The 24,577-nt window shown below is 39.0% G+C and overlaps 5 protein-coding genes across 6 annotated transcripts; 2 read left to right on the plus strand and 3 right to left on the minus strand.

Annotated features, from left to right (window-relative positions):
• Positions 1-277: 277 nt before the first annotated feature.
• On the plus strand, positions 278-1,720 carry LOC141814197 (protein CANDIDATE G-PROTEIN COUPLED RECEPTOR 7-like). Its single transcript, XM_074702146.1, has one exon. It carries the CDS (start codon positions 314-316, stop codon positions 1,709-1,711), a length of 1,398 nt encoding a protein of 465 aa, XP_074558247.1. The 5' UTR covers positions 278-313; the 3' UTR covers positions 1,712-1,720.
• A 60-nt stretch (positions 1,721-1,780) lies between these two features.
• On the minus strand, positions 1,781-4,880 carry LOC141815594 (uncharacterized). Its single transcript, XM_074703547.1, has 3 exons — positions 4,750-4,880; positions 4,403-4,672; positions 1,781-1,961 (listed from the first exon to the last, which is right to left on the minus strand). The coding sequence occupies exons 1-2, from the start codon at positions 4,810-4,812 to the stop codon at positions 4,403-4,405; spliced, it is 333 nt and encodes a 110-aa protein (XP_074559648.1). The 5' UTR covers positions 4,813-4,880; the 3' UTR covers positions 1,781-1,961.
• A 488-nt stretch (positions 4,881-5,368) lies between these two features.
• On the minus strand, positions 5,369-9,976 carry LOC141814999 (uncharacterized). 2 transcript variants are annotated; one of them, XM_074702957.1, is made up of 8 exons: positions 9,101-9,976; positions 8,929-8,995; positions 7,905-7,965; positions 6,754-6,869; positions 6,357-6,471; positions 6,087-6,157; positions 5,911-5,997; positions 5,369-5,833 (listed from the first exon to the last, which is right to left on the minus strand). In XM_074702957.1, the coding sequence occupies exons 4-8, from the start codon at positions 6,853-6,855 to the stop codon at positions 5,546-5,548; spliced, it is 663 nt and encodes a 220-aa protein (XP_074559058.1). In that variant the 5' UTR covers positions 6,856-6,869; positions 7,905-7,965; positions 8,929-8,995; positions 9,101-9,976; the 3' UTR covers positions 5,369-5,545. The 2 variants fall into 2 exon arrangements, with proteins under 2 accessions (XP_074559058.1, XP_074559059.1); XM_074702958.1 differs by lacking the exon at positions 7,905-7,965.
• A 4,204-nt stretch (positions 9,977-14,180) lies between these two features.
• LOC141815227 (transcription factor PIF3-like) lies at positions 14,181-17,854 on the minus strand. The gene is made up of 6 exons (XM_074703140.1): positions 16,646-17,854; positions 16,447-16,548; positions 16,290-16,355; positions 16,130-16,195; positions 15,609-15,953; positions 14,181-14,363 (listed from the first exon to the last, which is right to left on the minus strand). The coding sequence occupies exons 1-6, from the start codon at positions 17,852-17,854 to the stop codon at positions 14,181-14,183; spliced, it is 1,971 nt and encodes a 656-aa protein (XP_074559241.1).
• Positions 17,855-21,845: 3,991 nt separating this feature from the next.
• Positions 21,846-24,528, plus strand: LOC141815477 (protein S-acyltransferase 18). The gene is made up of 9 exons (XM_074703418.1): positions 21,846-21,930; positions 22,093-22,206; positions 22,303-22,629; positions 22,793-22,861; positions 22,928-22,999; positions 23,086-23,214; positions 23,300-23,380; positions 23,550-23,714; positions 23,795-24,528. The coding sequence occupies exons 1-9, from the start codon at positions 21,889-21,891 to the stop codon at positions 24,281-24,283; spliced, it is 1,488 nt and encodes a 495-aa protein (XP_074559519.1). The 5' UTR covers positions 21,846-21,888; the 3' UTR covers positions 24,284-24,528.
• The last annotated feature ends 49 nt before the right edge of the window (positions 24,529-24,577 follow it).

Below are 24,577 nucleotides of genomic sequence, written 5' to 3' on the forward strand. Positions count from 1 at the left end.
GCCCGACTTGAGTCCCGGCCCATTCCCTCGTCCAATCGTGCTTACCGTTCGTGGACCCCATTTCGGCATCGTAATTCCCTACCTTCAATTCCCAAAACACCCTTCCGTATCCCGTTATATTCTCCTATGACGCCAGTTACGGAGGGCACTCTCGTAATTCCGGTCGTAGAATGGCTGCCATCTGCCACGCGCCCTCTCTCTCTCTGGAACCCTCTCGAACGTGGGAGGGCGACGCTTCTCCTTCTTCCTCCTTCCTCCTTCTGTCTCTCTCTTCCTTTTCCTTCTCGATCAGGAACTACGCAGCGGAGCGGCTATGGCGACCGAATTGGCAAGGCGTTCTCCACCTCTTCCAGGCATCAATGCCGGATTGGCGTTCGCATTGGTGTTGTCGTCGTTCTGGATCGGGCCGGCCATGGCGGAGATCCGGGAAATGGAGATACGGTCGGACGGCCGGTCCGTCGTCCCCCTCGATGAGTTCGGCTTCGCCCCGTGGGGCGGCTTGGAACTGAATGTCACCGGAATATTCTTCTCCTCCGATTCGTCGACGGACGATCTGGACCTCTCGCAGCTGGGATTCTTTTTGTCGACTCGCGACGCCTGGCTCCTCGTCCTGCGCCAGCTGCAGGATCACAACATCACCTGCGCCCTCAAGTCCAAGCTCGTTCGCGTGGTCTACTCTTTCGACCGCCTCGTCCCGCCGGCCAACCCCTCCGGTGTCGCCGTCGCCCGGGCTACCGCCTTCCGCCACGCCGTCAACCTCACCGACAGCCCCGGGCAGTTCTATCTCGTCTTCGCCAATTGCCTGTCCCCGCTCCGAGTCTCCATGGGCATCCGCTCCGCCATGTTCAACTGCCCGGACCCTTACGACCCCTCTACCCGCGCCTACCTATCCGTAGGAATGGCCGTGCTCCCCCAGATTTACTCTTTTCTCTTCTTTGCGTATGCTGCACTGGCCGTGTTCTGGGCCGCCGTTCTCCGCCGGAGCCGCCACTCCGTCTTTCGCATCCACTACTTCATGCTGGCTGTTGTTGTCCTCAAGGCCTTCAACCTCCTCTGCGAGGTCGAGGACAAGTCGTACACCGAGCGCACAGGTTCTGCTCACGGTTGGGATGTCCTTTTCTACATCTTCAATTTCCTCAAGGGCATATCCCTCTTCACCCTCATCGTCCTCATCGGCACTGGCTGGTCCTTCGTCAAGCCCTACCTCCAGGACCGTGAGAAGAAGGTGCTCATGACCGTGATCCCACTCCAGGTCGTCGCCAACATCGCCCAGGTCGTCATCGACGAGTCCGGACCCTACGCCCGCGACTGGATCACATGGAAGCAGGTCTCCCTCCTCGTCGACATTGTCTGTTGCTGTGCCATCCTCTTCCCGATTGTCTGGTCCATCAATAACCTCCGGGAGGCTGCCAGGACCAACGGCAAGGCCGCTGTCAACCTCATGAAGCTTACCCTCTTCCGCCGGTATTACATCCTGGTCATCTTTTACATCTATTTTACCCGGGTGGTAGTCTACGCCGTCATTACAATCACCTCTTACCGATACCTGTGGGCAAGCGTGCTGGTTGGGGAATTAGCGACCCTTGCCTTCTATCTCTTTACCGGGTACAGGTTTAGGCCTGAGGCTCACAACCCTTATTTCGCCATTGATGAACAAGAGGAGGCCGCCGCTGAGGCACTCCGGCTGGAAGAGGAGGGATTTGAATTATAAAGGCAAAAAAACACAACTTTTTTAGGGCTGTCCAGAAAATATACTTTCCGATAGAGGTCGGTATTCTTTTTATATGTTGCAGCAATTCTTCTTCTTTTCGCAAGTTTGTGGAGTAAATTTATTTATGTATATAGAACAGTAACACTCTTGACAGAAATAAGAAAAGATTGAACCTGCGATATAAAGTAGGAGATCAAAGAGCGAGAGGATGTTAACACCAAACTGCTGCGTCAAATTGTAGCCCAGTATTCTGCAAAATATTAAGAATATCAGAAGAAGCCATGTAGGCATCAAAAAGAAGTTTTTCTTTTCTGTCAAGATGATTTTACAAGCAGGCACTGCCATATTCATGTTAGTTTTGACAAAACAATCGAGAGGAGTAGACCTATGAACATTCAATGGAGTAGCAAGCATTGGTTTGCATAGAGCACTTGCCCTGGGTGCTCACACTTAGTTCCATCCCTTAGACAAGCATGTGCATCCCCAAAATGGTTAGTATGCCAAGAGCAATGTGACTCAATCACTGAACATGCTTGATAATTGTGCTCTTGATCAGAAATTTTCAAATATGTAGAATGAAGATGTCAACTTGCATACAAGCACAACAATCACCATAAAGCAACCAAGTAAACAGAGGACAAGGTAAGTGCAAGGGAGTTTAGAGTGTTTCTCCAAGGGATTTATGCCAAACTGTATCACTAGAATATAATAATCTGGGCAAAAAGGTACAAGGCATACCTCCTCAAGCCCTTAAATTGGCAACTAGTTGAGCCCTGAAGTGATAACTGTGATCAGAGTCTGGGATACAGTTTTTGCTAACTATACAACAGAAAATTGATGATAAAGTGAAACCAAACTGCTGTTATGCTTTATCATCTATTTTCTGTTGTATAGTTAGCAAAATCTGTATGCCAGACTCCGATCACATATTTATCATTTCACCAAGTCAATAATTCTGATTTAGACAAAAAAAACAAAACTAAGCATAAAAGGTATATCCAATGAGTTTAGGTCAAGCCCAGATGCATCAAAGATGTCCTAGGACAAGTGTAGAAGTTAAGGATGAGTATGAATTAAGATGAAGGCACACTATGGATTCCAGAAAGAAACCTATAATAGTAAATACCTTCTAAATCAATTTGCCTCCCCTGGACCCGTATTCCCCACCAGAATACTATCCACACAAGTAGACTGAATCACATTAACATGCTAAAAATAGAAAGCCTTCAGTGATTAGAAATTGCAAACACCTAGTGGCCTCAATCATAACCATTTTCTGCAAGATGTTGAGGATAACCTGACAAAAGTTTCAGATCAGCAATTCAACACAGGGCTAACTGTCAACTTGTCACGAATCAGTCAATATGACAAGTGAAAAGCACATCTAAATTTTAGAAATCATTTTGATAACAAGTGCTCCATCTACATGAAGATAAAACATCAAGATGATTGGTCAATGTAAGAAAAACGACATAAGAGTGCTTTCCATGGAGGTAAAGGAGGACAAAGAAAGTTAGTGGTAAGATAATCATGTTAGCCCACAAATTTGATTTTAGAGATATATGCATATATCATGCACATATATGAACTTAGATTTGGTTCACTCAAGTTTCTAGTCTAACAAGAATGGATAGCAAGCCAGCCTCAAACATATTTATGCAGTTTCATGGATACTCGTCAAAATTCACACAAATTGTGACACCCCCAGTGTGAAACCTGAGCAAGTTAGGAAGCTTTAAGCTTATATGATGTGAGCTACTGAAAAACTGGACTTAGAATATTTTGGACCAGCGGTAGGATCTCATGAGTCAATGCGTCAGTTTTCTCATCTAAGTAGGTTGTCACAATTGATATGAAATGGACAAGTCCTATGCATGGTTAAGTGTTGGTACGGATTGTCTACACAAGGTGTAGCCACCATTAGAGCATCCGCAACGCGCTGTTAATCGGGCGTTAATAGCAGACGTGGAGGAGCGAAGGAAGGACGTGGAAGAGTGAGGGAGGAGTGAGAGAGGAGTGAGGTATTGAACGCGTTCAGAGTTCTGAACGCGTTAATAGGTGGGCCCGTGCTTTTTATTTTTATTTTTTTAATGTTAACGCGTTCATAGTGTGAGTGGTGGTCGACCACCATATGGTGATCGACCACGTGGTCGACCACCAAGGTTGCAGATTGTGAGTGGTGGTCGACCACTGGTCGACCACCACTCAACCACGTGTTAGTGGACCCAATCGACCACTGGTTAAAGGCGTTATAACGCCACGAGCGTTGCGGATGCTCTTAGGGTTGTATGCCGCGATCAATAGTGATTCTAGGTTAAAAATTGGATGTCAACCAAGTGGGGGTGATTTTGACACTCCAATTTAGTGTTGCATGGTAAGTTTTGTAGGAGGCTTTGGGCACAATATCTATTCAATGCATTGTACTTTGTACTTTTTCCCTTGTTCCTACATCCACAGGTTTATTTACTTTCATTCTACAACAGGCCATGTTGATAATAATCAGTTTGACAAAAATAGAGTTGTTGCAATCAAGGAAAGATACAGCATAAACGATAGGAAGTAGAGAACTCTTGGATCAAAAATTAAGAAAATAAGTAAATTAAATCATCTAGAATAATACTAGAGAAACCAATTTTGCCAATGAACTAAAGGGGAAAAGCGTACGGTCACAATTCTTTGATCTAGTCGTACCTAGACCGTGGGTTTCCGTTGAAAGCCTTGGCCTGGATCATCCTCGGAGGGGAAGACGCTGAGGGCTGTGACGGCGGAGGCGGGCGGGCCGACCCTGCAGCGCCTTTCCACCATCTCGTCGACGGCGGTGGGATCGCCAGAGAAGAGAGCCTCCACGGAGCCGTCCCTGCGGTTGCGCACCCAACCGTTGAGCCCGAGCTCCCGGGCGGTCTGGATCGTCCAATCGCGAAAGAACACGCCCTGCACCCGCCCTTTGATCACCACCCGCAGCTGCAAGGAAATCAACGCTATTAGGAATCATCAGATGCGAGGGGAGAGCGAGTCGAGAGGGAGAATAAAGAGAGTACAGTTTTGGAGGACGAAGGCATCGGCGGCGGCGGCGGCGTTGCGGCGGTGGCGACGGTGTTCATAGGTGCCTCCGGCAGCGGCGGGTGGAGATTAGCGAAGAGAAAGAACCAGAGAAGAGGTCGAGAAATGAAGACTGACACAAAGTTGTATCGGTTATGTACCATGTAACGATGAAACGGTGACGTGGTTTTTATTTTTATTTTTATTATTATTTATTAAATGCAATTTTATTTAGATTTTTAATATAATTTCTTAAAGGATTTCAATGGTTAACTGCTCAACGTAATTTTTGACAAATTAAACAAATTTATTAGTCATTTTCAATTTTTATTAAATTTATGCATATTTTAAATTTAATTAATCGTACCAATTTTTTTTTTCAGAATGTGATTACTACACAGATCCTTAATACACGTATAACGAAGTTATTGATGCGCCGTTGGTGGACATGATAACTGCAAACAAAAATTGGCACAACTTTATCTTAACTGATTACGACATAATAAAATTATAAAACAAGACATTCAAATCTCAACGAAATCGAAATAATATGCTCTTTCATCATGATCAATTACAACTTTTTAATTTATCTCATAAATGATTATAAAATCTGATCATGTAAAACCACTGAAATAACAAATTTCACTTTTTTATCCAAAAAAAAAATTGACACAAACAAACCATAACAACAAAACGTGTACAATCCTTGTTATCTTAATGGAACATGGAGTAAAAATTCAAAGAGATTAAATGCAGATCAATCTAAACCTTTAGATTCAATGCATGTTTTGTTAGTCATCGTCCCTTTCTTCTGCCCTTGTTACCTTTACCTTTGCGGTTTCCTTTTCCTTTCCCTTTCCCTTTTCCTTTTCCTTTACCCTTTTTATGGCTCTTGTAATCCAAATCATCCCTGTTTTTGGATGCACTACTACCACTGGGTTTCAACAGATGCTTCACATCCAGAACACCTTTCCTGAAATTTCCCTCACTCGTTTTCAGTATCCGATCCTCCGGCTTCAGCTTCCTATCTTTACTGTCCGTCGTCCTCGATCGATTCTTTGTGAACCGGCCGAGAATCAAGTCCTAAAATCATCGAATATTGATAAAATAAAATCCATAGAACAAAAAGAGGATGCACAAGGGGTGGATTAGCGGATTACCAGTTCCTGTTGCTTTAGCTCTCTTTTCTTCTGATTTTTCATAGCAGGTTTTGCCACACTCAACGGCGTTCGGTGCTTCTTAACAGGCTATTATTACATAGACAATGATCAAATCAGATACGTATTCAACATGTTGATGAGATGATGAGAGGTAGAAAGTCTCAATGCAATCTTGCCTTTCCACCTAAGTCGACAACTTTTCTATTCTCCAGTTGCTTCCGCTCCTTCCATGGCATATTGGATGAACCTAAATGAAGAAAGAAATGATTAGTAGCAAAAACATGATTCCATTCTAAAAAAACAATTAGCAATTCGAAATTTCACAAAAAACATTCACAATATGAATCTCAATTTGATAACCTCGTTGATATTTTGTATATGTAATAATATAAAAAGATTCAGATGCCAACTACTTATTAATGACTTTATAACTCAAAGCACCATACCCAGGTATTCAATGTCTTTAAATATCTTCCTGATGTCAACCTCTTCGCTCTCGCTGTCCTGCTCAGCAGATTCATTCGTAACTGGCCTCCTATACATATCGGCAAGGTTTCCTGACTGAAAAAGATTTTTAAAAAATAGTTGATTTAGGCAAAGAGAAATCAACTGAGATGACATAAACAAACATAAATACAAAAGATGCTGCATGATCATATATGGGTATGATTCAAAGGATAGGTTCTATCGATAAATGGATGAAATATTGAAACCAAGGAAATTTAGTAAGTTTATAGAAGTAATCAACTAATCAGAGAACACAATTCCTGTGACCATATAGAAAGACTCGCAAAAATAGAATCCACATCCTTCCAGAATTATGAAGATAGAATCATATCATACCATGAAATTCCATTTCTCACTAGCAAGTGAACCAGAATGAGATTTACGACCATGAGAATTTGAAGGGGCATAAACAATCTCAGCCTCTCTTGATTTGACCATGACTGCTGTTTTCCCTGAACCAGAAAACCAGTGATGAACATAAGTTTATTAGCTATATAAATAATCTCTTCATTGACTGAGAAGAATGTACAGTTGAGCTATGGTTTCCCAGTCTAGAATATACATAAAAGCAATTACTTTTTTTAATACCTACTTAGTGTTTTCAAAACCAAATAGAAGCAGCAGGTTCGACAGACTAACAGCTCTATTGGACCAGTTCTTCACTAAAGTGGTAAAATTCTAAATTCTGGTTCAACACGGAATGTCATTTAAAAAAAATTGAACCTTATTCAGTAAAAAGGAAAACAAATTAAAGAAAATCATTAACCCTAATTTTACTACTCATGCAATCCTTCATGATCACGCACACCTATTATTTCACTGTCAACCCCACCACATTGACTTGCATCTTTCTTTTGAGCTCCAGCTCGTGGTTTCCTTCCCTGTTGTCTCCCTTACTTAATCGTCAACAATTCCCACTGCTCCCAATCTCTCACTACCTTCTTCAAAACTTCATTGATCATATTTTTTTATCAGAAAACAAATATTTATCACCAACATTAAACACGTGCTAACCCTTATCACCGATAGGTGAGGTCGCGTGGGAACTAAATATGCCCGTCAAATCCAGTACTGGTATGTAAGGTCATATGGGTAGAGATGTAACCGCTGTGCACTCTGACATCATCGCTAATGCGTGACCGAATGGACAGTATGCTGGCCAGCAGATCCTAATATAAATAGGGTATCTAACCCTAGTCCAGATAACCACATCCAATCTATAATGCACACTACACTAATACTAAAGTGGTATAAAGTCGTATGTCTAGCATGTGCATCAGAAAATGTGATGTATCACAATCAATCAGTAGCATACGGAAAGCATCACATGATATACAGTCAAATGAATATCTGGTAAGTAACTAGATCATATGTATCGAACAAAAATCTGTATAAACTGAAAATATAATAACACTGGTAGCTAGAAATAAATATATGTCTAAACATGACATATCTATAAATAGATAAGTCAGAGACAAGATACCCGCCTGATAAGATGCACGCCGAAATAGGAACCTCTCCGTATAACAAGATCTACAATTCAAGGTCCTGCAATTCACACACAATGCAATACCCTCTTAATACAGTATTATATTAAATTTTATGTCAAAATAAACCCCAACCGAATCTAGATTAACTCAACCAAGTCCAACTAAACTCCAGTTAACCTTAATCAGATCAAACACCAACTCATACACATTCCCATTATGCTTGGTGAATTCTACTCAATGTTTTCCTACTGATTTCCTTTACCTTTTGCCTCTACATCAATAAGAGGTCATTGTGCTGGCAAGACGCATGATAGAGTGTAGGCTAACATGACACTGTAAGGCTATTGTAAATCATAGTTTTGGCATCTATTTTGTACATTATCAATTTACTTGTATTAAAGTTTTATGTATCATATCTGGACATCATATAAGTGTTTTATTGGAACATGCGATGGATAATGTTATTATTATTATTATTATATATTTTTTCCACTCCTCTTAATTATATTAGTGCAAAGTCTGTTGTTCAGTTTAGATTAGTGACATTATGATTATATATACACACAGTAACTTTAATCCTAGTGCTGATCAACTTATTAATCCAATTCACAATCCTTTCAGAGCAGACACAGTATAAAATGCTAAGTATTTCCTTTACGAATGCTAAGAATGATAATTGTAAGAAACGGAAGAACATGCCCGGAAACCCTAGCAGAAATGAAATACATAACTCCCTGCATCTGAAGATCAAAGAAAATGATTCATAACCAGGAAAAAGATTACTCTTTACGATTTCAAAAACCTACCTAATCCAACTAGACTCAACCAAACCAATAGAACACCCGTCTAACCAAGGTTCTACATATTACTCCTGATTAGATTAACCTTGGTTAAATCCATAAACCCACAAACTAAAATTCCAACTCAACTTAACAATACAATAGAACCATAAATCCTAATCTGATAAGTTCAAGTCCTCAATAATTCCAACCTAAAAGCCTCGGCATTCAAGAAAGCTTACCTCTAACTTCTTCTCCGAATCTCGCCCCTCTTGAGTCGCTGCCACTGCCGAATGGATCAACCACAATCTGCGGAGAAGGAAAATCGATCCAGATTTAAGCAGATTCGAAACCCTTCCACCAGTTTTAACTAAAGAAAACCGAATCAAACAAACTTAGCCCTCTTTCCCTTACCTGTTCGGCTTCCTCTCTGGTCCGGCAACACCCTTGTGTGGCTGAGAGCAACAGACGGCGTTGTGCGGCAGAGAGCGACTAGGGTTCCCTTAGGGTCGGCGAACAGAGGAAGGGCAAGGCGACGGCGATGGTGGCTGCGTAGCAGGTTTACGACAACGACGGCGGCAGGGCCGCGTGGTAGCGTCGGGCAGCGAGGAATCGCGGTGGCTCCTTCTCTAGGCGGCGACGATGGCAGCGAGCGGCGGTGGCGTCTTCTCTAGGCGGCGACGACGGCAGCGCGCGGCGGTGTCTTCGGCTGGTGAGGGAGACGGCGCGAGAACAAGGGAAGAGGGGCGGCGGCGGCACGAACCGGCGAAGCAAGGAGAAAAATCGCGATGAGGAGGAGAAGGTGTCGGCGCTGTAGCTTCTCAACGAACCGGTCTTTTATTCGTTATTACCGGGTTTTAGGTTTAGGATCCAATAAGCCAACCATCCATTAACCATAAACCCCATCGAACCGGACCCAAACTGAGCCAATTATTAGTGAACCGATTTATTTTTGGTTCACTTGGTTCAGTGACCAAACGATCTCCGTTTTAGTCCAAACAAGTTTTGTTTGGTTCGTCTTCACGAGACGCATCTTTTCGTATCCATAGCCAAATTTTTTGATATCTTACACAACCGATTCAACCAATCATATAAATAGTCCAATTTTCAAACATTGCTTATATAATTTGTTGATGCAATCAATGACACAGTTCAAGGAATGTGAAACATGAACAAATAAACTTGGACAATTAATTTTTTATCTTGTATATTCCTACAAGAATTATGTTGAACTAATAAAGTAGCAACGGTAAAGTTGTTATCATGTGACCTTTGAGATCACAAGTTCAAGTCGTAAAAACAACCTCTTGCAAAATGCAAGATAAGGATGTGTACAATTGCTGCCCATTTTTTAATAAAGTAGCATGATTTAGATGTGTCATTTGTATAGCTAAGGTAACAAAAAGGGCTGATAAAATATTTTAGAAAGGTGAGCAAACATGAAGCACTCATAGAAAAAAAATGTCAAACAATCACCTGATTTAACTGGAACTGAAAATCAAGATTTTAAGTGAGAATCAGACCAATGAACTGGCTGTTTCTTAATTCAAATGATGTCCACTCTGATTCTAAAAAAAGGGCCAAGAAGATTGATTAGTTTAGAGTTTCTGTTTCATTTGCCTCGAATTGTGGCATCCATCATGCAAACTAAATGTGTTGGTGTAAAGAGATATTGAAGCTCTTAATTTATGTGTATCAAATTAATTGCAAAATCACTAATAGGTTTGCCTTAGTAGGAAGCAAGTTAGATTCAGAGGGCTTCCGGCCAAAGATCAGGGGCTTCAAATCTCATATAACAACACTATTAGGAGAGGTTTTAACTTGTTCTTGCCACAACAGAGATTGTTTTACATTCAAGCAGTATGAAGTAAAAAAAAAAAACAATATACATACATACATACATAATTAAGGATTTTATGATGATGTAATTCCCAAAATTGTACCTTAATTGTAAATTCATGAACATGCAATACCAGACTTGATCATAAACAGGTTACTGACCATCAGACCATCTATGCTTCATCCATAAGCTACAACCTTATAAGGCTTCAAGATCAGAATTCACTCAATTAGATGGAAGATAGGGGTAGAGATGATGAAATGAATCTCACTAAACCTTCTCCGCCCTCTAACTGGGGTATAGACAATATACATACAATATCCACTACTCAATCACAATAAAATGTACATGGTTATCACGTCACTTAAATAAATCCAACAGCCACAACGTGCCCTGTGTTAACGCAAACTTCTATCAAACATCGAAAATAAACAATCGGCATCTATTGCAGCAAAAACCACCAACATTCACCAAGGCAAAAAAATACCATGTTCCATTATACAAAACCGAGAATCCACGCACAAAAAAGTACCCACAGAACGAAAGTTAGCTCGTTCAATTACTGAAACGAATTATTCTAGAAGAAAACACTCTTACATCACAAGGGAAACGTATCAACGAGTAGGAAGCAAGATCTACGAGTTAGGTAACGTTCTATACGTACATGCAAGATTCAAGGATTGCAGAAAAAGATGGTACAAGAAGTGAGCGTGCAAGAGAGAACCTGTGGATTGTCGTGGCCAAACAGAGAGCCCCCAACAGCAGAAATGGATGGATCCAAGCCGATCTGAAGAGCTCACGCGCAGCTGCGTGGGAGAAAGGTTCTTCTGGTCGCTGCTCTGTGCTGAAGGCGAGGGAGGGGAATCGACAGAGAGCGGCGGCGGCGGCGCAGCTAACGTCAATGTGTAGGAGTTAGGTTAGGTTATTTTAGATTTTTAATTTTTAAAAAAAAATCGATTTAATTTTATTTAAAATTTTTTTATTCGATTAAACAGAATAAATTAAATTAATTAAAATAAAAAATAATCAATAAATGTTTAAATAAATATAAATCTTAAACTAATTAATAAATCTTTCCTAATATTTAAAAAATTTAATTATTTCAATTAATTTAATTTTTATTGAATTAAATGATATTTTATGAATTCAATTTGTTTGATTTTTATTTAAAAATTTAATTGATTTTATTAATTTAAAAAAAATTGATTCAATTTCGATTAATTCAATTTAATTTTAATTGAATATTCTTCTTCTCTCTTCTGCAAAAAGGTGGATCCGTCACCTTAGCGGCCCCACACGGACGGCCCCACGACCATCTGTGAGGAGGTAAATCGAGAAACTGCAGTTGATCACGACGCAGGAGGGTATTACCTAACTTCGCAAGGATTCGAACTCTTGCCCTCTTCTTCTCTCAATTTTACCTTGAGTAGTTATGTTCTAGGTACGACAAATTTGATTAATTGAATTAGGCTCAAGTTAGATCTATTTCAATCCAATTCAGGCCCAATCAAGGTTCAAATACAACTAGGACGACGATAAATGGATATATAAACTTTAATGTTAGTCCAATAAAATCCATTTATATTTTTTATTCAAATATCTTGAAAAATTAATTTATAATTTTTATAACTTTAAATAATTTATAATATGTTAAAATTTAAACATAATATAAATTTCATATCTTACATAAATATCATCCTTAATATAGTCTGACAATAATATTTATATATATATACAAGACTAGAGGTGATAATCATAATTTATGTGTGTCAATATATATATATATATATAATAGATGTTCTAAACATATGTTTCTATGCATTTTATGCTGCAAAAGGTTGGAACCGCCAACCTAGCGGCCCCCCCACCCCGGCCCCACAAGTATGAGGGGGAGTAAATCACGATGAATGCGGGACCGGTTACAACATGGTGGTTGAAGGCATTTTACATGGACAGATATTGATGTTATCGCATTTGCTGCCATGGACCTTCGAACCGCCCACCTCATGCTGCAAGCATCCATGTCCTAACCGACTGACCCCGCTCGTGGGGGCTTGTTTCTATGCATTTTAACAAACATGAGAGGGGGAGAGAGTGGTAGACTAAGTGTGTCTAGAGTTTAGCATTCGATTATTTTTAACCAATACATTTGAATAAGGCATGAACATTGAAGGAGAGGAGAAGGAGACGTGCATCTCAATTACAAAGTACTTTAGGGTAAAACTTAAGCTTTTCGTATTGATAGTGCAGTAAATAAGTCAAGTCGAATCAAAATTTATGGTGTTAAACTTATTTAATAAGGTAATCGAGCTAAGTATAAGCCAAACTTAAAATAAACTAAGCAATTGAAATGATGGTTTAAATTCGACTTGATTTATTTGTCATGAGTTTGAATTTGATTTTTTTAATGATATCAAACTCTCAATTTAAATTTATTGATTGTTTGAAATTTTTATATTTTATATTTATTTAGTTGGTTATTGAATTCCATAAATTTGATTTTGCCAACAAAAGTTAGAGATTTCTTTTGTTCAAAATAAAGATAAGTGTATAATTGAGTCTAGAAGATTTAGCAATGACTAAACTTAATATTGGTCATAAGGTAGAATTAAATAATACCCTTAAATTTCAAAAATTTCTTTATGGTCGTAAAAAAGATTTAGCAAAGAGATGTCACACAACTAGAGTTGTAAATAAATCAAAAAGTTTATAAATAAATTTGATATTCAATTTAGTAATAACTTATTTCTATTTATTTAATATATATATATAATTAATTAAATAAAATAATCTTAAATAATTTATTAAATTAATTAAATAAGTTTGAATATATATATATATATATATATATATATATATATTCAGTTTGTTAATATTCATGAATAATAAATTATGTTTATTAATAAAACTTTTATCAATCTGCTAAATAAATAATAAAATAAAATAAATAAATGCATTTATATTATCAAATTTCATAATCAATCAAACAAGTTTAAAATATAAAAATTTTAAACAATTAAATAAATTTGAATTGAGAACTTGATAGCATCTAAACAAATCAAACTTAAGCTCATATAAAAGAAATCAAGTCAATTTCGAACAATCATTTCAATGACTTATTGCATTTTAAACTTGACTCGACTCGATTACCTTATCAAATAAACTTTAATACGATAAAGTTTAATTCAATTCAACTTAGCTTGTTTATAATCCTACATATAGCCTTTTCATGAAAATTTTTCATACATTAAGATAAATCAAAAACATTCGTGGTGATGACTTATCTAGATAGTCTGTTTTCTCTAATCCACTATCCACCATAGGAAAATCACTATTGCAATGTGTTAAAGTTGAATCTCGAATCTGAAATTTTTTAATCCGTCGAAAAACTTAACCACTGCATCGTGACCTCAGACTACTTAGCCTTTGGGGAAAAAAAATCATCAAACCAATAATTTCTTTTCTTCTCAATTTCATCCTCCAATCTCATTTTGAGAACACTAAAATAAATACCCATTTAATAACTTTATGAACCAATGGCGGTTCCGTCCGAAAGATATTATGCAATTAAAAAAATATGATAGTGGAAAATGTAAATTGCTCTGTGATGATATTTTCTCCCAATTCCCCAATACAAGCATTCTCCTCTGCCTTCTACCGGCGCTCATCCGTTCCTTCCTCCGGTCTCCATTGCCCATGAGCGGCTGCAGATGGACGACGCCATTGGCCAAGGCACGAGATCTGCGCTTGCATCGTCACAGTTCGCTTTCCGGCCACGATCCTCCAAGAAGAATAAGAGAAATCCAAGAATTCTACGGCATTGCTCGGTTTTCTGATCTGTGAGTACACTTTTAATATTCTGTGAGAACTATGAAATACCTTCAATAGTCCGGCAAATGGATTGCACTTACTCTAAACAGATATCGTAAATGCTTTTGCTTCTTGATTGCCACCAACCGTCGTAATAAATTAAAATAAGTTTTTTGGTTCTTAATTGCGTAGATCAACAAATGAACACTAAAGAGATTCCTCACTGCATACTTGTACTAGATCTACCACTTCCCGATGTCACTGCGGAGCTTTGCTTGCAGGAACATAGAGAAAAATAGTTTGAACTAGCAACTGCAAAGGCTTCAAACTATTTTGCTCAACTACTGAAGCATCACTGAATAATTGATAAGATTACTAGTGGACAATTTCATATTCCTCAGCTTAATCTCTGTGAAGAACATTTATAGCAATAGTTGAAACATCAACAGAATTATTTTCTAAGCTCTTTATTACCCTATGATCGTGTGCTCTTTAGTGCATCGCATAAGCCATTTGGGAAACCGGCTAGCTTTTAAAACTGTTAGACAGAAATAAATGCTTATTCAAGAAGCAAACAGTAAGTTAGTCTTTGTTACATAGAAGAAAACTAAATAAGAACAAAGATAAGCCATCTCTTGTTCAACTGCAAAAAAATCGACAAAAAGACATCTTGTGATGCACCATGAGAAGCATTATTTTATTGCATAAAGCAACTGTAAGCAAGTTACAATTGCCAGAACAGTAATGCTAAATGCTGCTTGAAACTAGAACTTGCATGTCTTATGCAGCAACCTTTCCGTTTGAGATTCACAAGCAACATTACATGCAATTGGCTGACTGGAACCTACTAACCGGTACTTGAAAACCAATAAAATGATAAATTTTCTCAATGTTAGCTAGTTGTTCAAAAAAATCTTATTCAAAGTATCTATAAAGACTTACTGTGAGAGATAGAATTCTTCATCTATATACTTTCAATAGCACATGGTATTTGATCACTCTGTACCAATGCTGGTCTTCATAAGCTATCTTTGGGTACCTAGTAGCAACATTGGATACAACCAGTGAATCTGATCTTAAGAAATTCAACGACATGAAGCTAAGTTTGATGAAAGCTAATAGTAGTGAAGAATCAAGAAACTCATCAACTAAAAAAATCAAGAATCCGTTTGGATACCAAAACATGCATTTCATCTGCTTCTGTTTATGGGCCTACATTCAAGTTCTGATGCTCATGCCCTTCAGTATCTGCTATAGCAGTTGTGCATGTACCTCAGGTGCAGAGTCTGTATTCATAGAAGGCTCTGTCAAGGTACTAAATTGAGGAGGCCGTGGCATCAAAACTGGAATCCCTGGCCCTTGGATTCCAAATGATGAAGGATTTTCATGTCTGGGTATCCCATTCAAGCCTGATTGTCCTGAACTTGGAGCGCATGGAAACTGCGGTACATGCATTGGTGGAATTGGGAGCATTGGACAACCTAGGACTAATTCTGTGCTTGTGCTCGTTCTTAGGTTTTCTGGTGAGAAATTGGGCAGCATTGGTGCATGCATGTGTTGCATTGCAGGAATTAACATCATTGGTGGCATATACAGCCTGCTTCCCGTGGACATGATCTGTATGATACAATAGATTTTCTAAGTTAGCAATGCAAATCCTGGAAACAGTCTCTTGCCAAAGGCAAGGTAAGGCTGCGTACAATGGATCCTTTTCCCGGACCCCGCATGGCGGGAGCTTCGTGCACCGAGCCGAGCAATGCAAACTTAAAGAACCACTCAAATAAAATTTTTACCTGAACTTGCATCTGAAGTGTTTTGAGATACTCAATGGCCTCTTCAAGCATTGAAGCTTTGTCCACCTTTAAAATAGGATAGATTTGGATGATTTCATATATAATTTGTTTGACAGCACAGGTGGTATTGCTTAATGTTTACCACTAAAACATCAGTTACCTTGTTACAGTTAGGTATAAGCTCTTGCAGTGCACGCATTTTCTCATTAATCCTGTTCCTCCTCCGCTGGATAAATAAAGTATATGGAGTCAGATTTCTAGTTATTTCATCAGTTTTTGTGAAAGTATCTGGATTGAAAATACTCTCACATACTCACTCTTTCTGATAAATTGTGAACTTCTGCAGCACGGCTTCTCTTTGTTTGTGCATTGCTTCCATTTGGTGGTTTCCTTACGTCCACTGATTTCTCTTGGAGATCCTACAAGTACCTCAAACAATTTAGGAATCCAAATCCAGATCCAAATCCAAAACAACCTTATTTTGGTGATACTTTTGTGGTGATGTTTCTGACTTACTTCGCTATGGCTGAGATATTCAGGCTTTTCTTCATCACATTCCTTTCTCTTTTCACCATGTTTTGGTTCATTCGATGCAGTTCCTGTTATTTTCACTGAACACATAAAAGGAGATGCTGCTTCAGGGGCTTCTATGTCATGTCCACACAAGACCATAGTTGTTGCCAAATTTGAGCTTGGAAGATTATCTGGCATTTTAGTGCAATTCTGAGTATTCTTCCTCAAAGCATCTTCTGCACGAATTTTATTAGCCAACTCAACTGAGCCTCCTCCTTGAAGATCTTCCATGGCTGAACCCAATACCAACTTGTGTGAATCTGAGCTAGACTGCCCTGATACCTTGTTAACATCCTTAGTACTGCCAACACTTTCAACAGGTGTCAACCTCACTGGATTGTTGTTTGGAGGAGTGGAGGCCTTGTCAATTCTTTTCCATCCAACAGCACTTTGAAGTCTAACCTTGGTTAGTGCAGCAGGTCTTGCAAAATGGGAGAAGTTCATCGGACCAGATATGGTTGGTTGCTGCACTTGCTTGGAACTTTTCAATCCCTGATTTTGCAACCTTCTCTCCATCACATCCCTACAATGCAGTTTTTGAGTTACATCGATGCCACAACTATCAACTACAGTTGACTTTGAATTAAGAGCTGAAGCTTGATTTTGCTGCGGATGGGTGGCCTTCATTTTACCTGACGTCCAATTCCATCTAGGTGCTTTAGCAGCATGGCTACTGTCTGTGTTGTTTGATCTCCTAACTTCTTGACCGAACTTGTCAGTTTGACCTGTTGCAGCAATACTACACTTGGGTGCTGAAGGAGGATCCATATCAAATGCTAGGAACTCGTTCAAGAACTCAGCACAATAATCATTCTGGGGCTGGAGAGTCTGACTTGTCAAAACTTCCTCCACTGGAAAACTAATCCATGGGACAGTATCATTTTCTTGAGTATTCACTCCCTTGTTCGCAGAATGCTTTGTTGTGCAATCATCATGTCCATCAGATCGCGACTGAGAGAATTTTGGATCTATTTCCCTGGTGTCTTTTTCTTGAACTGTGCCATTACGGAAGGTAGTGCTAGGAAAGGATCTCTTTGGAGCCTTATTAGACTGGCTCTGTATCACAATTTGGCCATTCTCCCATAATAGATCAGCAAACTCATGATCAGGTCTTTTAGCACAAATCCATGAAAAGAGAAGGTAAGATAGCATAGTGATCTATTCAATGGGGGCACAGAAACAAACAATAAGGAAATTAAGCTAGACATGCAGCTGGACTAAGATGTACTTACATAGTGAACTGGTCAGATGAACCGTTTGTCATCCTTGGTTGTATGATTTCTTGCTTATGCCTCAACGTCCACTAATGGAGTTCACGGTAGCAACAGAGGTCGCTTTTGAAGTCTCATGAAATCTACTGCTCCAGCACAACTACCAATATCACAAAGGTTCAAGTTAGAAAATTTATGGTTCAGGCTTACATGCATCAAATGAGGTGCTTATGTTCTCCAGACGGGACCTGCAGCAGCACACAAATTTTCCAGCTAAATTCCATCTTTCTTAGTAGAACAGAAAGAAACAAAGGAGGAGAACACAAATCTTGCCCCAACTACAGCTTAAGTTTTCATGGGAATGGCAAGAAGAACGAGCAGGCTTGAAGGCATAAAATCAAATGTAAATTCTTGATTCATCTCCTGAGAAATCAATGAATTGAAAGAGTCAGAAAACAACTCCAGTCATGCAAACATTAGCAGAAGGGAGCAAGAAGAAACCTAGATATCAAGCTCTTTTCCTGGACAAATTCCTTCAAATGGTCACTTATTCTCTTGCTGGCTTTACAAGTGCTCGGCAGCTAGATCTCGATTAGAAGACCATAACTGGCAGAGCACAAAGGCCCAAAACCAGGTGAAATAACTCTTTTCATCCCTTTTCATTTTCTTACATATTTTATTGCTTTCTGGCAATTTAACATGAATATTAAACAAGGTGAAATAACTCTTCTCATCCTTTTTCATTATCTACGTTTTGTATTGATTTCTGGCAATTTAGCATGGATAGTACCACAGGTAGTTAACATAATTGCTAATGCTATTCTTAGGCAGGAAATTTTACTTGTAACGAGGTGAATCTAGGACAGAAGATGAGACTATTACCTTAATGTATTCGAAGCAGTGGGCAATGAGTTATTGAATGCCCTAGGTTATTTTTCTAATTTTTAGGAAGACATAAAGCCGTTAAAATCAAGGGGAGCCTTGGCGCAACGGTAAGGTTGCTGCCATGTGTCCTAGAGGTCACAGGTTCAAATAACAGCCTCTTGCCAAAGGCAAGGTAAGGCTGCGTACAATGGATTCTTTCCCCGGACCCCGCATGGCGGGAGCTTCGTGCACCGGGCTGCCCTTTACATAAAGCCGTTAAAATGCATACTGCATTTGTGAGTCTCTGACCATGCTCAACTGATCTCGTAGCTTTTCATAACAAAGGACTAGTAACCTTGTTAACCAGGAGAGTAGATACAGACGCAATTGACGTGTCTAATGTGGATGACCTATTGACTCCTCATGAGTGCGATGGGTCTGAGTCCCAATAATATTGCTTAAGGCTGCAAATCTATATGTTAAAACTGCTAATCAAGCTGAATCAAGTCCATTAATTTATTGGTTTGTTTTTATTTGTAAAATAGAAGTTACTGGTTTCAATTTGAAATTCCTTCAAAACCATTAAAATCGGATTGAGAGAGAATTTGATGGCTCTCACGTTGTGCGTTGGTCAGAAAAAAATATATATTGTGATAATAACAAAGGAGAAAAATCACATTGAAGACTAATTAGTTAAAAATGTGTGTCATCAAATAATACCAATGAGATCGTGACACTTGTGATAATACTACTCCTGTTTGTTTATCATTTGGCACTGAGAATTTATACAAGTATATTGCTTGTGAAATTATGTGTTTGAGTATGCTTATTTTAGATCTACCTGTTGTTCATTAGAGATTAGAAAGAGGTATTAAAATTACAATTAAATCATAATATTGACTTTAGAATTTGTATATTTTGTGGTGATTGGGTCGATTTTGCCCAATAAATTGATTTCCAATGACGAAGAATATGAACTTTCTACAAATTGAATCATGTCCACCTCTTAATATTGACTAGGTAACTCTAGAATAGTAAACATAATCCAACCTAACCCACATCATCTGATTAGGTCTGAGCCTTGAGAGATTGAATTTGATTCATCAATTAACATCACCCGTACCTATTTGATTGTTCTAGGAGTCTTACTTGAGACGCTAACATAGGCTTAGAGTGCAATTAGGGCTGTGATAGCATGTTTAAAAAACATGTAAAATAGACAAAACAATATCAAGAGGAATATATAGTGTACATAGGTCGGCATGTTTGCCTATGTTCATGGGAAAGAGCACTTTGTCCCTATTAAAATTTTAGAGGTGACTGAAAATTTTGATTTATCAGTTTGGTTTTACTTTGCAAACTAGGGAAACTTATCCATTTAGGCTTGAGCTGGTAGACATACATTGTTAAAATCAACTTCACCATTGATGTTTTATAATAATATGTATATATCTGTATGTTAATTAATGTGATTTTTTTATTGTTACTTATTATTTTGTTCATTTATCAATATATTTACCAATTTGAAACTTAAATCGTGTTGTTCTCTCCTATGTGATCCTTCCCAGGGGACTCAAGGCTTGTCTGTACGTTGTATGTTCGAAGAAAAATATTGTGCAGAAATGGACATAAAACACAAAGCAATCTTCTGCATAACAGATAAGATTAACTGCTCCATGGCCGATGGCACCCTCGTGGTCGTGGGCCTTCTCAAACACTTCATTCGCCATTGGCACGTTCGCAGTAACTTCTGAGTTCTGACCACATTGCTCGACTAATTTGATTTACTATTATTTCCGAATGATTTTCAAATGTTTAAAATATTTGTTCACTTATTGAGTGCGGCGACAACTGGACCGCTATTCTGTTCCAGCATGCAGGGATGGCTGTCACGTGAATATCACGAGGTGTCACGTGCTGAAGCTGCCACGTCAGCGATGGTTTTTTGGAATGCGGGGCAGATAACATTTTTTGTTGAGATGGGATGGATTCGTCCTTGCTGCGGCCCAGACAAGAGGTACCTGTAGGAGTAGCATGAGTAGTCATTTTAATTAAGGGGAGAGAAGTGTACTGCCTGTGTGTATGTCTAATGTGGCTCTCGGATATAATTGAATTAATTACGAAGTAATGATATATTACATGAAAAATATAGTATGAAATTTAACATGACACATTCCATATAGTAGATCTCATGTCCATATAGTGGGACCCACATTCATGCAGTTAAATGTGTCATATTGAATTTCATGTTATATTTTTCATATAGTGTATCATTTTTCTTAGTTACGATGCAACAGAGTTGTAGAAGATGATAAGAATTTGAATCTTAGCGAAGTCAAGCAATGTCCTCTTGCGTCGTGATCAATTGTAATTTCTTGATTTACCTTATCACAGATGGTTGTGGGGCTGATCGTGTGGAGCTACTAAGGTGATAAATTTCATCTTACAAGTATGTGTGTAATGTGAATGAATATTGGCATTTGAGTTTGGTGGAGAGGATTTTGCATTTAGCTGCCTCGAATTGTTAAATTTTAAAAGCTGATTTGAGGGGTGACAATTTATTTTGTGTTATTTTAATTTGATAATGGAGAATAAGTAGCTTTAGTCATTTTATCTCAATATGTATGACTGTTAATTTGTTCCATCTATTTAATTTCTATACTCAACTTACTTGTGTCATCTGATTTTAGATCTCGTCTTTATATATCCGATCGCACAAGTGATACTGATTGCAATTGCTAATAATTTTAATATATTAGCAATAAGATCGATTTAAGTGGAATTTCAAATTGCTATTATCTTATCAATGGATATATTAGAGAATTATTAAACAAAAAAAACGAAATATTATCCCAAAAAATACGTATTAAATAAGTACCGCTACAAGTTTTCCTAATGGGCCGACGCATACGGCCCATTTCAAGTCGAGGTAACGGTTGACAGCAGGGGGGATCCTTTTTCGAATTTGAAATCCCTAACTGAATCGAACGTTGCTATTCTTCAACCTAGAGATAAAACCAAGCTGCGAAAAAAAAATCTCGTCTTTTTGTGGATGATTTGTTGAGATCGGAGGAACTGATCGGATCAAAGAGGCGCGGGTGAAGCAGCAGCATGAGGCGCCATGGATGGCAGCTTCCTCTCCATCTCTTTCAGGTTGGTCTCTTTCTCGCGTACCACTGCAATCTTGTAATTTGTTTTTCTGTTTTTCTTTTGTTGAAGTGACCGAATGATTCGTAAAGAAAATAGGAATTGTGAAAAGAATCAATTTTTTCACCTCAATTCAGCATTTGATTTCTTGTTCGATGTTGGCTGCAGTTCGTGGGGATGGCGGTGTTCGCTTTCCTTGTGATCTCCTTCTATGTTTTCCTCGGCCCTTTCCTCGGGAACAGGATCCTCAAGAACACCATCTTGACGCTCTTCTCCTTCACGGTGAGAAAAAAATCCCAGATTTTATCGCCCTGCGTTCTTCTTGAATCAGTTTCAAGAACGAGTAGTTTGATTCAGGTTCTTTTTATTTCTTTTCAGGCATTCTCAGTAGCAGTTCTGTACACGAGGTGCACCGCCACCGACCCATCCGACAAGACGAGTGCTAAGAAAAGGAAGCGGGCCAAATCCGGCGGCTTGCCGAAGCTGAACTACAAGTTCATCTTGTGGCAGGTGGTGGTGAGGTTCTTTAAGAGGGTGGAGAGCAAGATCCTCAGGTGCTGCATCAGGAGGAAGTATATGGATCCATGGCATGGCAGCATTCAGATGGAGCCTCTACTGTCTTTTCCCCTTGTTTTCCTCGATGATGCCACAGCAGCCGATCGGAAAGATGACGACATCACCTTCTGCACTCTCTGTGATTTTGAGGTTGAATAACAAGAATTTCTATTTTTTTTATTTGATTCAAGAATGGAAATGAACAAATGAAACGGCTGAGCTTAAAAATTTTCTATGAACTCAGCTTTACATCTTCTCCTATTGCTACACATTTTATATTTCTGAACCAATGCCAATATTTTCACTTGTGCAGGTAAAGAAACACAGCAAGCATTGCCGGAGTTGCGACAGGTGTGTCGACGGATTTGATCATCATTGTAGGGTAAGGCATCTGATATTGCTCTTCTGAGACATTCCAAATAGCTACATCAAAGTTTCTTTGTTGCAGTGGTTAAACAACTGCATTGGAAGGAAGAATTACACCACCTTCATCCTTCTGATGGTTCTCACGTTGTTGATGGTTTGTAATCATAAATTGTACAGCATCAACTTTCATCTTATGCAATCTTTCACTATGGACTAAGAAAACCCACTGTTAAGCTGCAGCTTATCGTTGAAGGTGGATCGGCAATTATAATCTTCATTCGCTGCTTCACAAGTGGCAAAACATTAGCTCATGAAGCAAAAGAGATGCTCCATGCTGAGATTCCCAAAGGAGTTTTCGTAGCAATATCAGTGAGTCCTACAACTCTATAGAACTGTTTCAATCAGCATGAAAGTGAATGTATTTCGATTCTGAACTCATATATACATGCTGCAGATATTTTTGGCATTGCTGACAACATATAGCACTGCAGCACTGGGTCAGCTCTTTTTGTTCCATGTAGTTCTCATCAGAAAGGTAATTTTTCACTCTAGAACTATATAAGGTCTCTTTTTCCATGATTGAAGTCAGCCATATTTCAAACATTGTAGGAGTGTGATACATGATAAACAAACAGTTCTTATCTAAAAGCAAAGAACTAAATCGGCTTAAACAGCATTGGACATTTGTTTTTTGATGACTGCAGGGAATGAGAACTTACGACTATATTCTGGCAATGAGAGAAGAGAGTCAATCCGTCGACCCATTTGATGAGTTGTATTCATCTTCGGATGAAAGTCAGGACGACCTAGACTCACCCGAAAGACCCACTCTGTTCTCAAGGATATGTAGGAAACATGAAAACAGTCAAGTAAGATTCATTAACTGAGTTTGTTTACAGCCATCACACTGCATTAATGTGACTTTAGGGTGTTTCATGCACTATTTCAGAGTGCTCAAAGATTATCAATAAGGATTGAGAAAGACTCAAGTTCCACTACCCAGAACAGCAAGGTGGAATTCCAAATTGACCCTTGGAAACTCATCAGGATGAGCAAGGAGAAGACAATGATAGCGGCAGAGAGAGCAAGGGAGAAAATGAGGCAGAAATTGTCACCCAAAGTGACCGGACTATCGATATCACCACTGAAGCCACTACCATTGGAGATGAGACATGGACCCCTAACAAACCAGGAAGTGAAGAGGGTCGTCATTAAAGATCACACGGCAGTTAACTCAAGGGCTTGGTTTCCAAATTCACCAAATGGTCATTTGTCTAGTCCCAGAAGAAGGTTCTCAGGGTCTCCATCTCCGAGACCGCAAATGTACAGAAACAGCTTCGACCCAAAGTTGACAGAGATCTCAAGGGAACTTGAGACTTATATCTCCAAGCAAGTGCTATGCTCAGTTCTAAAACAAGAAAGCTCTTCGCCATCATAGTGTAGTAGAGATCTTACTTTAGCATGCTTCCATTTGCTTGTTGCTGCACTCTCTTGCATCTGTTTTTCTCATTCTTTGAGAAACGCTTGACTACTAGTAAATTTCAATAGATTTGTTTTACCTGTGAAGAGTGTTATAGATCGTAGCTAAGTGGCCTCCAGAAATCCATCTTAGATTTGTAATCCAATTACTCAGAGATAATGGAACATATGAATTGTGTAATTCTCTCTATCACTGATGAAATATTAAGCTCTTTTTTTTGTCTATATGCTTCATGCTTCTCACATGGTTTTA

This window comes from Curcuma longa, chromosome 21, assembly GCF_044706935.1.
Source record: "Curcuma longa cultivar G26 ecotype Majalengka, Jawa Barat chromosome 21, ITB_CL_G26_1.1, whole genome shotgun sequence".
NCBI classification, from domain to species: Eukaryota; Viridiplantae; Streptophyta; class Magnoliopsida; order Zingiberales; family Zingiberaceae; genus Curcuma; species Curcuma longa.

Bases quoted from the DNA above. Each gene is read 5' to 3' on its own strand.
- LOC141814999 (XM_074702958.1), bottom strand. From the start codon at position 6,855: ATGGTCAAATCAAGAGAGGCTGAGATTGTTTATGCCCCTTCAAATTCT. The intron at 5,998-6,086 runs GCAAGATTGCAT...ATGTAATAATAG, and splicing joins TTGTCGACTTAGGTGGAAAG to CCTGTTAAGAAGCACCGAAC. The intron at 5,834-5,910 runs GTAATCCGCTAA...CGATGATTTTAG, and splicing joins AGCTAAAGCAACAGGAACTG to GACTTGATTCTCGGCCGGTT.
- LOC141815477 (XM_074703418.1), top strand. From the start codon at position 21,889: ATGAGGCGCCATGGATGGCAGCTTCCTCTCCATCTCTTTCAG. The intron at 21,931-22,092 runs GTTGGTCTCTTT...TGTTGGCTGCAG, and splicing joins TTCCTCTCCATCTCTTTCAG to TTCGTGGGGATGGCGGTGTT. The intron at 23,215-23,299 runs GTGAGTCCTACA...TACATGCTGCAG, and splicing joins GAGTTTTCGTAGCAATATCA to ATATTTTTGGCATTGCTGAC.
- LOC141815227 (XM_074703140.1), bottom strand. From the start codon at position 17,854: ATGCTATCTTACCTTCTCTTTTCATGGATTTGTGCTAAAAGACCTGAT. The intron at 16,196-16,289 runs GTAACTGATGTT...CCTATTTTAAAG, and splicing joins TTATACCTAACTGTAACAAG to GTGGACAAAGCTTCAATGCT. The intron at 15,954-16,129 runs GTAAAAATTTTA...TGTATCATACAG, and splicing joins CACTTCAGATGCAAGTTCAG to ATCATGTCCACGGGAAGCAG.
- LOC141814197 (XM_074702146.1), top strand. From the start codon at position 314: ATGGCGACCGAATTGGCAAGGCGTTCTCCACCTCTTCCAGGCATCAAT.
- LOC141815594 (XM_074703547.1), bottom strand. From the start codon at position 4,812: ATGAACACCGTCGCCACCGCCGCAACGCCGCCGCCGCCGCCGATGCCT. The intron at 4,673-4,749 runs GTACTCTCTTTA...ATTTCCTTGCAG, and splicing joins TGCCTTCGTCCTCCAAAACT to CTGCGGGTGGTGATCAAAGG.